Source organism: Cebus imitator, unplaced genomic scaffold (genome assembly GCF_001604975.1).
Source record: "Cebus imitator isolate Cc_AM_T3 unplaced genomic scaffold, Cebus_imitator-1.0 Scaffold312, whole genome shotgun sequence".
NCBI lineage: Eukaryota > Metazoa > Chordata > Mammalia > Primates > Cebidae > Cebus > Cebus imitator.
The window spans coordinates 30,224-42,995 of NW_016107627.1; the positions used below are offsets into that span (position 1 = coordinate 30,224).

The following is a 12,772-nucleotide window of genomic DNA, read 5'->3' on the forward strand; positions in this document are numbered from 1 at the left end:
AAAAAAAAAAAAAAAGATTTTTAGAAATGAACAAAGCATATTTCAACCACCTTATCTACACTAATGATTTCTGTACTACTAATGAATAAAAATATTTGTAAAATTTTGATCAAAAAACTTTTCTCATCCTCTTTATGTTTATTTTTTGTATTATTTATGAAGCAGATATTAATTTGGCACGATTTACACATACCATTTGTAAAGGATACCATATTCATACATAATGGGTACATGCTCAAAATATTTTCATTAAATATGACAAAAAGTTTAAAAAATCACTGCCCTAGAGAAACTTCCTACATGTGGACAAAGAGACAGGTAAAAATGTGAATTTTGGCATTGTTTGGAAGAATCAGTATTCCTAAATGTCTTTGAATAAAAGGAATGAATAAATTGCAGTATATCCATGTAATGGAATATTATACAGTGGTTAAGTGATTGGATAAGAGATGCATATATCAATATGGCTAAATGCTAAAGTAACATATTTGATAACATGATTGACACTGCAGAATGACATCCACACAGGACAGTCACTTTTTTATTTAGTGTGAAAATGTGCCTAACAATGTGTTGTTTATGGACATATACATATGGAGCAATGTAGAATGTTTCAAAAATGCATGAGAAAGATCACTATCAATTTCTCAACCAATTATTTTTTATTTTTTAGATACAGGGTCTCACTATTTTGTCCTGGCTGGCCTCAAACTCCTGAGTTCAAGTAATGCTCCTGCCTCAGCCTTCTAAGTAGCTAGGACCAAAAGCATGCACCACTATGCCAGGCCCATTAAAAAAAATTTTTTTTGAGACAAAATTCTCACTCTGTCATCCAGGCTGGAGTACAATGGCATGATCTTGGCTCACTGCAACCCCCGCGACCCGGGTTCAAGCCATTCTCTTGCTTCAGCCTTCCAAGTAGCTAGGATTACAGGCATACACCACCATGCCCAGCTAATTTTTTTGTATTTTTAGTAGAGGCTGGGTTTCACCATGTTGGCCAGGCTAATCTTGAACTCCTGACCCCAGGTGATCTGCCTGCCTCAGCTTTCCCAGATGCTGGGATTACAGGCATGAGTCACCGCACCCTACCCAGGCCCAATTTTTGATGGAAGCATTGCCACTTTATTCAAAAGGTTCTATTTAAGGTAATCACTTAAGTCTTGCAAACTTACTGATACCACATATTCAAAGGATTCCATTTTGCTTAAAATAGTATATACTCTTCCTTTAATTCCCATATTGCTCAGAAGCCTGACTTCCTGAAATTCTCCATTGTTCTATTTCTCAATTATTTTCTGACACCAGTTTTCTAGAACTTCTCCTTTTTTAAATGTGTTGTCTCTAGGACATCACTGAAATAATAAAACCTTTGATCTATTAAAGATTTGATGTTACCAATTAAATTAAAAGGAAAAAAGCTTCCAGTTTATCTTTTGCCACACGGTTGGGGGTAAAGCAGTCAAGTGCTGCTAATCTCATGGGTCTGTCTTCTTTTCTAAGACCTCTTTGAAGACAATTTTTTAAAATGAAGCTGTGGGGCTGGGCATGGTGGCTCATGCCTGTAATACCAGCATTTTGGGAGGCTGAGGTGGGAGAATGAAGGAGATCACTTGAGGTCAGGAGTTCAAGATCAGCCTGGTCAACATGGTGAAACTCCGTCTCTACTAAAACTACATGGTGGCATGTGCCTGTAATCCTAGCTGCTTGGGAGGCAGAGGCAGGAGAAATACTTGAACCCAGGGAGCAGAGGCTGCAGTGAGCTGGGATTGTGCCACTGCACTCCAGCCTGGGCCACAGAGCGAGATTCCCTCTCAAAACAAAACAAAACAACAGAGCTTTAACAATACCAAAACAGGAAAGGATCCCCCAGTCTAAACTGCTCAAAGTTAGGAAACATTCCTGAAGAAATGAAAGCAACGAAAACCACATTCTGAGGCAAAGGGGAAACTCCAGAGGTGTTTCCAGGTCAGAATCAGAAAGAGCAGGACAGGACAGGTGACCCCACATCAGTGTTTCCTTCCAGATCAGCCACGGCAGTGATGTAGGAGCATGTGTCAGGGACAGGAATGATCCCAAAAAGGCAGAAGGGGCGAGGGGCTCAATAGCATCACTCTCAAATTCACAGGCTAGAACCCTAACCTCTAGCACCTCAGAGTGGGACTGTATTTGGAGACGTTTTTAAAGAGTTTACCTCTTTAAAGGTAATTAGGGTGGGTCTTAACCCAACGTGATAAGTGTTCTCATATGAAGAAACGATTAAGACACAGCCACACACAGAGAAAGGGCCGTGTGAGGACCTAAAAGGAAGGGGAGCTTTTCAAGCCGAGGAGAGAGGCCACAGGAGAAACCAGCCCTGCCGGCATCCTGATCTTATACTTCCAGCCTCTGGGGGTGTGAGAAAATCTTTTTCTTTCTTTTCTTTTCCTTTTGTTTTGAGATAGAGTCTTGCTCTGTTGCCCAGACTGGAGTGCAGTGCCGTGATCTCGGTTCACTGCAACCTCTTCCTCCTGGGTTCAAACAATTCTTCTGCCTCAGCCTCCCCAGTAGCTGGGATTACAGGCGCCCACCACCATGCCTGGCTAATTTCTGTATTTTTAGTAGAGATGGAGTTTCACCATGTCGACCAGGCTGGTCTCGAACTCCTGACTTAGTGATCTGCCCACCTCGCCCTCCCAAAGTACTGGGATTACAGGTATGAGCCACCACACCCAGCCTGAGAAAATAAATTTCTATGTACATAAGCCGTCCAACCTGTGCTATTTGGTCGTGGCAGCCCTAGGAATCTCACGCAGAAGGAAACAAAGGAAAGTAATGAAGGAACAACAAAAAAAGAAAAAACTGAAAGAATCTCACACTGGCAAGATGAATACAATTACAGCCCTGTTTATTTACAAGGCAGGGAAATTTGGGAACACCAAAGAGAAAGAAGATGCTGAAAGCTTCATGAGGAGAAATGGAAATCAACCACAAAGACTGGCAGGTGCTTTTATTCTTTCTTTCTTTTTTTAAAAATCTTTAAGTCAAGCCTCCAAAGTTACGGAAGAAAATGGTGTCCAGCCAACGAGCCAAGTGTGAGAACAGAAAAAGTCATTTTCAGGTAAGCAGCGACTTGCAATTTACCTCATAGCTTCTCGTGACAATATATTTGGCCATACACTGCCACAAAACTAGAAAGAAGGCTGAGAAAGATGACACAGAATCCAAGAAAGAAAGGCATTACCCTGGCACACAGTGCAAAATTCTACCAGGACAGTGGTTTAGCACGATGACAGAGCCAGCGCTCCTGTTAGCTTTCAAAGAATGTGCTGAAGAGCTGGTTTTTCAGGGGGAAAAGTGGATTCCTGGGATAACAGTATAATTAGGAAGCTGGTAACCTTGGAGACTGGGTAAAGGCTTATGTTTTTGTTAAGAAGAGGCTAACTGGGTTGCAGGGGAAAAAAAACAGAAGCTGTGCAAGAAAGCCTTAGTCAAATTAAAGCAATCAAGATGGGTTCCGCTGAACAATTCACCAGTTTGTAATAGGAGGTTCCAGTGCATCTTGATATTCAAGACATTTTCAGTTGGGGGATACATTTTCAAGGATATAAAGTAACATTTTCTCTTGCAGACTGATCACAATTTTATTACATTGTAAATTTTGTAGAGTCATATTGTAAATCCTATTTATTGATCTATTATTTAGACTCAGCCTAGCACAGGGAAAACACAGAAACATAAATCTAATAAATATTAACAATGAGAAGCAAACAGGAGGTGAGATGAGAAGTGAAAGTCCATTTCACCGCCATTTATATCAGTAAGTTTTCCTTTTTTTTTTTTTTTTTTTTGACAGGGTCTCGCTCTGTTGCCCAGGCTGGAGTGCAGTGGCAAAGTCTTGGCTCACTGCAGCCTCCACCTCCCAGGTTCAAGCAATTTTACTGCCTCAGCCTCCCTAGTAGCTGGGATTACAGACATGTACATCGTGCCTAATTTTTGCATTTTTAATAGAAAGGGTTTCACCATGTTGACCAGGCTGATCTTGAACTCCTGACCTCAGATGATCCACCCGCCTTAGCCTCCCAAAGTGTTGAGATTACAGGCGTGAGCCACCATGCCCAGCCTATGTTAGTAAGTTAATAGACATTGTCCCAAAATACACTTGAGTCTCTATTATTTTGCGTTTGAGTGCTAACTAGTAAAAGCTAAAATCAGAAATTATCAAAGTTGTGGCTACAGGGGACTGGAGACTGAGGCTGAACGTTGAGGTGAATAGGAGACCTACTCTCATTCCCCCCAATTTATTCTTATTCTTTAATAAGAATTGGCTTTGGGGGGTGTACAGTGCTATATAAATTTTAACATTATCTTGATTCATAAATACTGTTACAATCAGAATACGTGGACCTCAAAATTGTGCTACCCCATTGTCAAACCTTTCCTCCACTCCTCACCCACGACAACCACTAATGTGTTCTGTGTCCCTGGAGTTTTTGGCTTTCTGAGAATGTAATGTAAATGGAATTATACATTGTTGTGTCAATGTCACTTTTTTGGGGAGTGGGACTGGGGAAAAAGACAATTTCCACTTTTAAACACAGAGCCAAGGCAGAGGGAACCAGTGAGCTGACCTCCCTTCCCCTTCTCCACCTCTCCAATCATAGGTGTGAGAAACGGAACTCCAGCCCAGGGCAGGACCAGCCCCTCCCCACACCCTCAATGTTTAATAAATAAAAGCATGTAACTTTTTGAGGCTGGCTTCTTTCAAAGCACAATTCATTTGAAATGCATTCACATGGCTGTGAGTATCAAGTTTGTTCCCTTTTTGCTGAGTGGTGGATGTTTATGCATCCCCGGACATTTGGGTGATTTCCAATCTTTGGTGATTGTGAATAGAGCTTCTATAAACATTCATCTGCAGGTTTTTACGTGAACACAGTTTCCAGTTCTCTAGGGTAAATATCTAGGAGTGGGATGGCTGGGTCACAAGGTGAATGAATGTGTGTTTACCTTTATAAGAAACTGCCAAACTGTTTTTCAGTGGGGCGACACCATCTTGTCCTCCCACCAGCAATGCAAAGTAGTTCCAGGTGCCCTGCCTCCTCACCAACACTTGGTATCGTCAGGGTAAAAACAATTATTACCGCCACTTGATAGGTGTGTTATGATAATGCATTGTGGTCTTAATTTATAGTTCCCTTAAGAGCAGTGCTATTGTTGATGTGCTTATTCATCGTGTGTGTCTATCTCCTTTGGTGACATGTCCAAATCGTTTGCTTTTTTTTTTAATTGGGTTATTTAAAATTTTTAAAGTATACAAATTTGAGGTGAAAGAAGCCAGCCTCGAAACATTGCACACTGTCTAATTCTATTTACATTGAGTTTTCAGAGTACTTTACATATTCTGGATACAAGTTCTTTGTCAGATATATGATTTCTAAATATTTTCTCCCCATTTGTAGTGAATCTTTTCATTCTCTTCAGAGTGACAATGGCTGGGTGCATGTATTCACATTTGTATTTAAATCTTAGTGTAGGCCCAGTGCAGTGGCTCATGCCTGTAAACCCAGCATTTTGGGAGGCAAGGGTGGGAGGATTGTTTGAGCTCAGGAGTTTGAGACCAGCATGTGCAACAGAGTGAGACCCCATCTCCACCAAAAGTGAAAATTAGCTGGGCGTGGTGGTATGCGCCTTTAGTCCCAGCTACTTGGGAGGATGAGGCAGAAGGATCACTTGATCCCAGGAAGATGAGGCTGCAGTGAGCTGTGACTCACCACCACACTCCAGCCTTGGCAGCAGAGCAAGACCCTGTCTCCAGAAAAAAAAAAAAAAAAAAGTGACATTGACAGAACAAATGTTTCTAGTTTTGGTGAACTCTATCAGGTTTTTTCTTCTATAGATTGTATTTTTGGGGTCATATCCAAGAACCCAAGGTCATAAGAGTTTATGTTTCTTGTATATATTTTATAGTTTTATATTTTACTTATAGATCTATGATGTATTTTGACTTAATTTTCATATAAGATGTGTAAGAATTTAACATAATTTTTATATATGAATTGCGCATAAGATCTGAGGTTTAGGTCAAATTCATTTCTTACATATGAATGTTCAAATGTTTCAACACTGTTGAAAAGACTTTCCTTAATCCATTGAACTGTTTTTGCACCTTTGACAAAAATCAGTTGATGGGGTCTATTTCTGGATTATTCATTCATCTGTGGGTCTACTTCTTTGCCAATACCACTTTGTCTCCGTTTTTTCTGTTTTTTTTTTTTTTTTTTTTTTTTTTTTTTAAACGGTGTGTCACCAGGCACAGTCCTCGGAAGTACATGGGACCAAACGTCATTAAGAATCAGAAGTTTTTTTTTTTTTTCTTTTTTTTGAGACGGAGTCTCGCTCTATGGCCAGGCTGGAGTGCAGTGGCGCGATCTTGGCTCACTCCTCCTCCTGGGTTCAAATAATTCTCCTGTCTCAGCCACCCGATTAGCTGGGACTATAGGTGCACGCCACCTTGCTCAGCTAATTTCTGTAGTTTTAGTAGAGATGGGGGTTCACCATAGTTGGCCAGGACGGTCTTGATCTCTTGACCTCGTGAACTGCCTGCCTCGGCCTCCCAAAGTGTCGGGATTACAGGCGTGAGCCACTGTGCTGGCCTACTTTGTCTTCATTACTGTAATTTTATAGTAAGTTTTAAAACTAGTGACTCACTGAATTCTTTTTCAAAATTATTTGAGCTATTCTTAGTTCCTTTGCCTTTTCATATAAATTTTAGGAGCAGCTTGTTTATACCCATGATTTGGATAGGAATGGCAATAACAAACCTACAGGTCAACTTGGGGGAGGATTGACATCTTTACTATGTAAATCTTCAATTCAATGAACACAGCTGTCTCTCCATTTATTTAGCTTTTCACTAATTTCTTTGATAAGCAATTTTGTAGTTTTCACTACTCAAACCCTGCATGTTTTGTTAGATTTATAAGTATTTCATATTTTGCGGGGGGAAGGGAGATAGGAGACTTTATACATGAAATGGTTGTAAAATTTCAGATTCCAACTCTTCATTGCTAGTACATTGAATTGTGGTGGATTTTTGTTTTGTTTTTACCCTTGTATCCTGTGACTTTTCTATATTAACTTATTGATTCTATGAGCTGCTTTTGGTAGAGTCCTGGGGACTTTCTATATAGACAATTGTCATCTATGACTAGAAATTTCTCTCTCTCTCTCTTTCTTTTTCTTTCTTTCTTTCTTGAGATAAGGTCCCATTCTGTCACCCAGGCTGAAGTGCAGTGATGGGATCACGGCTCACTGCAGCCTCAACCTCCCCAGGCTCAGGTGATCCTCCCACCTGAACCTCCCAAGTGGCTGGGATTCCAAGCACACACCACCATACTCAGCTAATTTTTGTATTTTTAGTAGAGACAGGATTTCACCGTTTTAGCTAGGCTTATCTCAAACTCCTGGGCTCAAGAGATCTGCTGCCTCAGCCTCCCAAAGTCCTGGGATTACAGGTATGAGCCACCACACCCAGCCAATTGGAAATACTTTCATTTCTTCCTTTCCAATCTAGATGCTTTTACTTTTTTTTCTTATATCTTTGCTCTTGCAACCAGCGGATGTTTAACAGGAGTGGAGAGAGTGGAAAAATCTTACCTTGTTCCTGATCTCAGTGGAGAGCTTTTACACTTTCACCATGAAGTATGTTAGCTCGAGTTTTTGTAGATGTTCTTTTTCAGGGTAAGGAAGTTCCCTTCTATTCCCACTTTGCTGAGAGTTTTTGTCATGAATCGCTGAATTTTAACAAGTGCTTTTTCTTTATCAATTGATAAGATGATGTAGCTTTTCCTCTTTAATTCATTAAGATAATGGGTTACACAGATTGATCTTTTTAGAATATTGAGCCAGCCTTACATTCTTGGGACAAACCTGATAATCTCAGTTTATATCCTTGTTACATTTGGACTTTATTATGGGTATGCATTACTTCCATAAGAGGCTGATAAAACTTAAATTTTAAAGAAATATACATACCTGATTCCATTTTCTCCTTTTTCTGGCTTCTCATTAAGGCCATCCTTTACCTGAGAGAGAAAACAGTAATATAAAAATATTTTCAAAATCATATTCATTAGAATGAGTTCAGAGGACTATTTCAGTCTTTGAGAAGGCGGTATGGACACTTATCCTAGGAACTAAGGACATGATTATATCAGAAGGGCTCTGGAGGCTGGGCACAGTAGCTCATGCCTATAATCCCAGCACTTTGGGAAGCTCAGGGAGGAGGATCACTTGAGCTCAGGAGTTTTGAGGCCAGCCTGGGAGACGTAGTGAGACCTCGCCTCTATTAGAAATTAGCCATGTGTGGTGGTGCACACTTGTAGTTCTAGCTATTTAGGAAGCTGAGGTGGGAGGGAGAATCATTTGTTGAAAATGATTCTTGAGCCTGGGAGGTCGAGGTGGCAGTAAGCTGGGATCATGCCACTGCACTCCAGATGGGGCAATAGGGGGAGATCGTGTCTCAAAAAAAAAAAAGAAAGAAAAGAAAAGAAAAAGAAAGAAGGAAGGAAAGAAAGGAAAGAAAGAAAGAAAGAAAGGAAGAAAGAAAGAAAGAAAGAAGGAGAAAGAAAGAAAGAAAGAAAGAAAGAAAGAAAGAAAGAAAGAAAGAAAGAAAGAAAAAGAGAGAAAGAAAGAGAAGGAAGGAAGGAAGGAAGGAAGGAAGGAAGGAAGGAAAAGAAGGTTTCTGGAACAGGCATGGTGGTTTGTCCCTGAAATCCTGGTGTGTTGGGAGAATCTCTTGGGTCTAAGAGTTTTGAGACCAGCCTAGGCAGCATAGTGAGATCCCACTGAAAGTGACAGAAAGAAAGAAGAGAAGAAAGAGAAATCAAAGGAAGGAAGGAAGGAGAGAAGGAAGGAGAGAAGCGTAGAGATGAAAAGAAAGAAAGGAACAAAGAAGAAGAAAGCTCCATTTCTTCAGCCCTGATTTTCTTTAAAGCTAACGGGAGCCTCTACGATTTTTGATCATTGGTTGCCAGTGCTTCCACAGAACACTGCTCTTCAAAACTTGAAGCAAGCCACTCAGCAGCTGCCTAATTAAGCAAATGGCCAACAGTCTCAATTCCACACTGCAGTTCTATAGAAGCTCACTTAAATGGACTTCACAGAATGTCCACAACTCCTTCATTTAGCTCAACTATACCTTCATAGCTGCTGCTTCTTTTTGAGACAGGGTCTTGCTCTGTCACCCAGACTGGAGCACAGTGGCACAAACATGGCTCACTGCAGCCTCCTCCTCCTGGGCTCAGGCAGTCCTCCCGCCCCAGTCTCCCAGGTAGCTGGGACTACAGGCATGCACCACCACACTCTGCTAATTTTTAAAAGTTTTGTAGAGACAGGGGTCTCATGATGCTGTCCAGGCTAGACTTCATAGCTTTTTATGTGCAAATGGCATATCTAGATCTCTATACTTTCTCATCAAATATTTTCAAATAGCGTTTTATTGTTTTTACATGGTAGACATATTTTTTCAGAGACTACTCTAAATTTCTATATAGCGCACATTTTAAAATTCAGTGCAATTAAATATATATTTAAAACTATCTGAAAAAGTCCCTGAGAATTCACATATGTACTCTGTGTGACTTCTGCACACACATGCACGTACATCCATGCACAGACCCCATACAATGTTCAGAAGTTGTCTTTTAAAAACTTTCAGTTAATATTAACTTTTCCTATCCGCCAGTCATACTTTTATTGGAAGCCTGACTGGTATTCTTGTGTTCCAGAAGAAGGAAGAAATTGAGGATGATCTAATATAATATTATATGGGAGTAGAACAAAGTCACACCATAAAAAGCTGGGCCTCCAACATCACAAAGAGCTAAGAGTCAGCTGTAGCCATTCACACACTTACCACCTGGTAGTGACTGGGGGCCCACACTAGAAGTGTGTGGCGCTGGCCTTGCTCAAAGTTGTCAGTTACAGCAGTGACTGGTGATCCAGGAAAAGACATGTTTATGCTTGTCAGTGTGTTTACATCAAAAGTCATAAATCCATTTGTCTAGAGAGGGAGAGAAAGGGGTGTAGTTAATACCACAGAGTCTTGGCACTGTGCAACTCAACACGGAAACAGCAGTTGTCTGACATTCCACATTTCCACGTTCATGTTCACAGGTATCTAAAAATGCCTGTGGGGAGTTGGCATTTATTTGCCTCTGTTTCCCACCCACCCTTACAGACTCCGTCACGAAGTTTTTAGTGCCACCACAGGAATGATACTTTTCACCAAGCATCTTACTTTTATTTCGATTTTACAAAAATTAATACTATAATAACAATTTCTACAGGTAGGCAAAAAGTAGCAACTGGGCAAAAGCAGCAGGCCTGGTGAAAATCAGTACTGAAGTGCTCCAAGCATTAGGAATTGACTTTTTTTTTCCTTTAAGGTTATTAGTTTGGCAAGGTCTAAGGTTGTGGTGATCAATCATGGCTAAACAGGAATGAGACTGGCTAAATCAAAATCTCTGGGGCTGGGGCTAGGCATGGTGGCTCACACCTGTAATCCTAACACTTTGGGAGGCTGAGGTAGGTGGATCTCTTGAGGCCAGGAGTTTGAGACCAGCCTGGCCAACATGGTGAAACCCCGTCTCTACTAAAAGTACAAAAATTAGCTGGGCAAGGTGGCACATGCCTGTGGTCCCAGCTGCATGGGAGGCTGAGGCAAGAGAATCGCTTGAATCCAGGAGGCGGAGGTTGCAGTGAGCTGAGATTGCACCACTGCACTCCCGCCTGGTGACAGAGCGAGACTCCATCTCAAAAAAAAAAAACCAAAAAACAACAACAAAAAAAAATTAGTTGGATGTGGTGGCTCATGCCTGTAATCCCAGCTACTTAGGTGGCTAAGGCATGAGAATCACTTGAACCCAGGAGGCAGAGTTTGCAGTGAGCCAAGATAGTGCCACTGCACCTCAGCCTGGGTGACAGAGTGAGGCTCTATATTAATAAAAATAAAAAATATCTTGGGGTGGGACCCAAATATTAAAATTTTCAAAGCTCTCCAGGTGAGTCCAATATGGACTGGAGGTTGAGAACCACGAATCCAGGACAAGGGCGATCTAGAGCACAGTTTTCCATCCTTGGCACCATTACCATGTGGGCCAGGTGATCTTTGTTATGGAGGGCTGTATGTTAGCATCCCTGGCTTCTACATGAGACGCCAGCAGCATACTCCCAGTTGCTACAACAAAAAGTATCTCCAGAGATTGCCAAATGTCCCCTGGCATCAAAATCGCCCCCAGTTTACATCTGATCTGGTGGTTCCAGGCTCCAGGAGCAGCAGCAGCATTCCTGAGAGCTAATTAAATGCAGCATTTCAGGCCTGCTGATTAAGAATCTGCATTTTGGCTGGGTGTGGTGACTCATGTCTTTAATACCAGCATTTTGGGAGGCTGAGGCGGGTGGATTGCCTGAGGTCAAGAGTTCAAGATCAGCCTGGGCAATGTGGTGAAACCCCATTTCATCTAAAAATACAGAAATTAGCTGGGCATGGTGGTGCGCACCTGTAATCCCAGCTACTTGAGAGGCTGAGGCAGAAGAATAGCTTGAACCTGGGAGGCAGAGGTTACAGTGAGCTGAGGTCATGCCATGGCTCTCCAGCCTGGGTGACAGAGCAAGACTCTGTCTCAAAAAAAAAGAAAGAAAGAAAGAAAAAAGAAAAAAAGTAGAATCTGCATTTTAACCAGCTCCCTGGGTGATCTGCTACACAGCACATGTGGAGCACACTGGTTTACGGCATAGCCAACATGAGATCAAGAGCCTTAGTTCACTTCTGGACTGGCCCTGGGATTTATACACAGGCCAAGAACAACAGCTTCTCTAAATCCTATTATAACCGGGGTGAGAAGATGAAAAAGAAGGCAGCATTTCCTTCTACTTACTTGAGACATTGGGTCAAGTGGCACTATCTCTCCAGGAAGAGATACACTCATGTTACTGTTTCCTATATTCAAAACTTTAATTTGGACTTCATTTCCATTGGGGAATACTGGAAGAGTTTTCTGAGCAAAAGAAAATAAAATTGGCAGTGAGGTCTTCAATACAACATGGAAAATAATCTTAACCCTGGCATGGGAGCACTTTCCCCAGGTGTGTAAAGCTCTGCTGGCTGAGACACACCAGGCATCCCCGACTAAGCTGCCCATCACAGACCTCATGACACCCACAGAAATGACTTTTGTAAAGAATATTGCAGTGATATGGTTTGGCTGTGTCCCCACCCAAATCTCATCTTGAATTGTAGCTCCCATAATTCCCAGGTGTTGCAGGAGGGAATCAGTGGGAGATAACTGAAACACGGGGGCGGTTCCCCATACTGTTCTCTTGGTAGTGAATACGTCTCACAAGATCTGATGGTTTTATAAGGCGAAATCCCTTTTGCTGGCTCTCATTCTGTTTTTGCCTGCTGCCATGCAAGACGTGCCTTTCATCTTCTGCCATGATTCTGAGGCTTCCCCAACCATGTGGACCTATGAGTCCATTAAACCTCTTTTTCTTCATAAATTACCCAGTCTCGGGTATGTCTTTATCAGCAGTGTGAGAATGGACTAATACAGGAAGGAATCAGAAGATGCTGCTCTCAGTCTTCTCTAGCCACCTCCAGTCCAAGGGATGCCAGGATACGAAGCCGAATATCTGAGGGCCCCGAGTCACTATAATCTAAACGAATATCCCTCTTGTCACAACATCTGAGATCTACCATCCTCCGACTCCAGTGTCCTCCTGTGAGTCT

The 12,772-nt window shown here is 41.7% G+C and overlaps 1 protein-coding gene across 1 annotated transcript in view; it reads right to left on the bottom strand.

The window, feature by feature from the left end:
• The window catches only part of SLC15A1 (solute carrier family 15 member 1), a 64,201-nt gene that overhangs the window by 10,604 nt on the left and 40,825 nt on the right, over positions 1-12,772 (bottom strand). The window contains exons 16-18 of the mRNA XM_017503518.2: positions 11,922-12,041; positions 9,899-10,045; positions 8,017-8,066 (exon numbers count right to left, since the gene is read on the bottom strand). Coding sequence (XP_017359007.1) covers positions 8,017-8,066; positions 9,899-10,045; positions 11,922-12,041 — 317 coding nt within the window. The remainder of the gene's footprint in view (positions 1-8,016; positions 8,067-9,898; positions 10,046-11,921; positions 12,042-12,772) is intronic.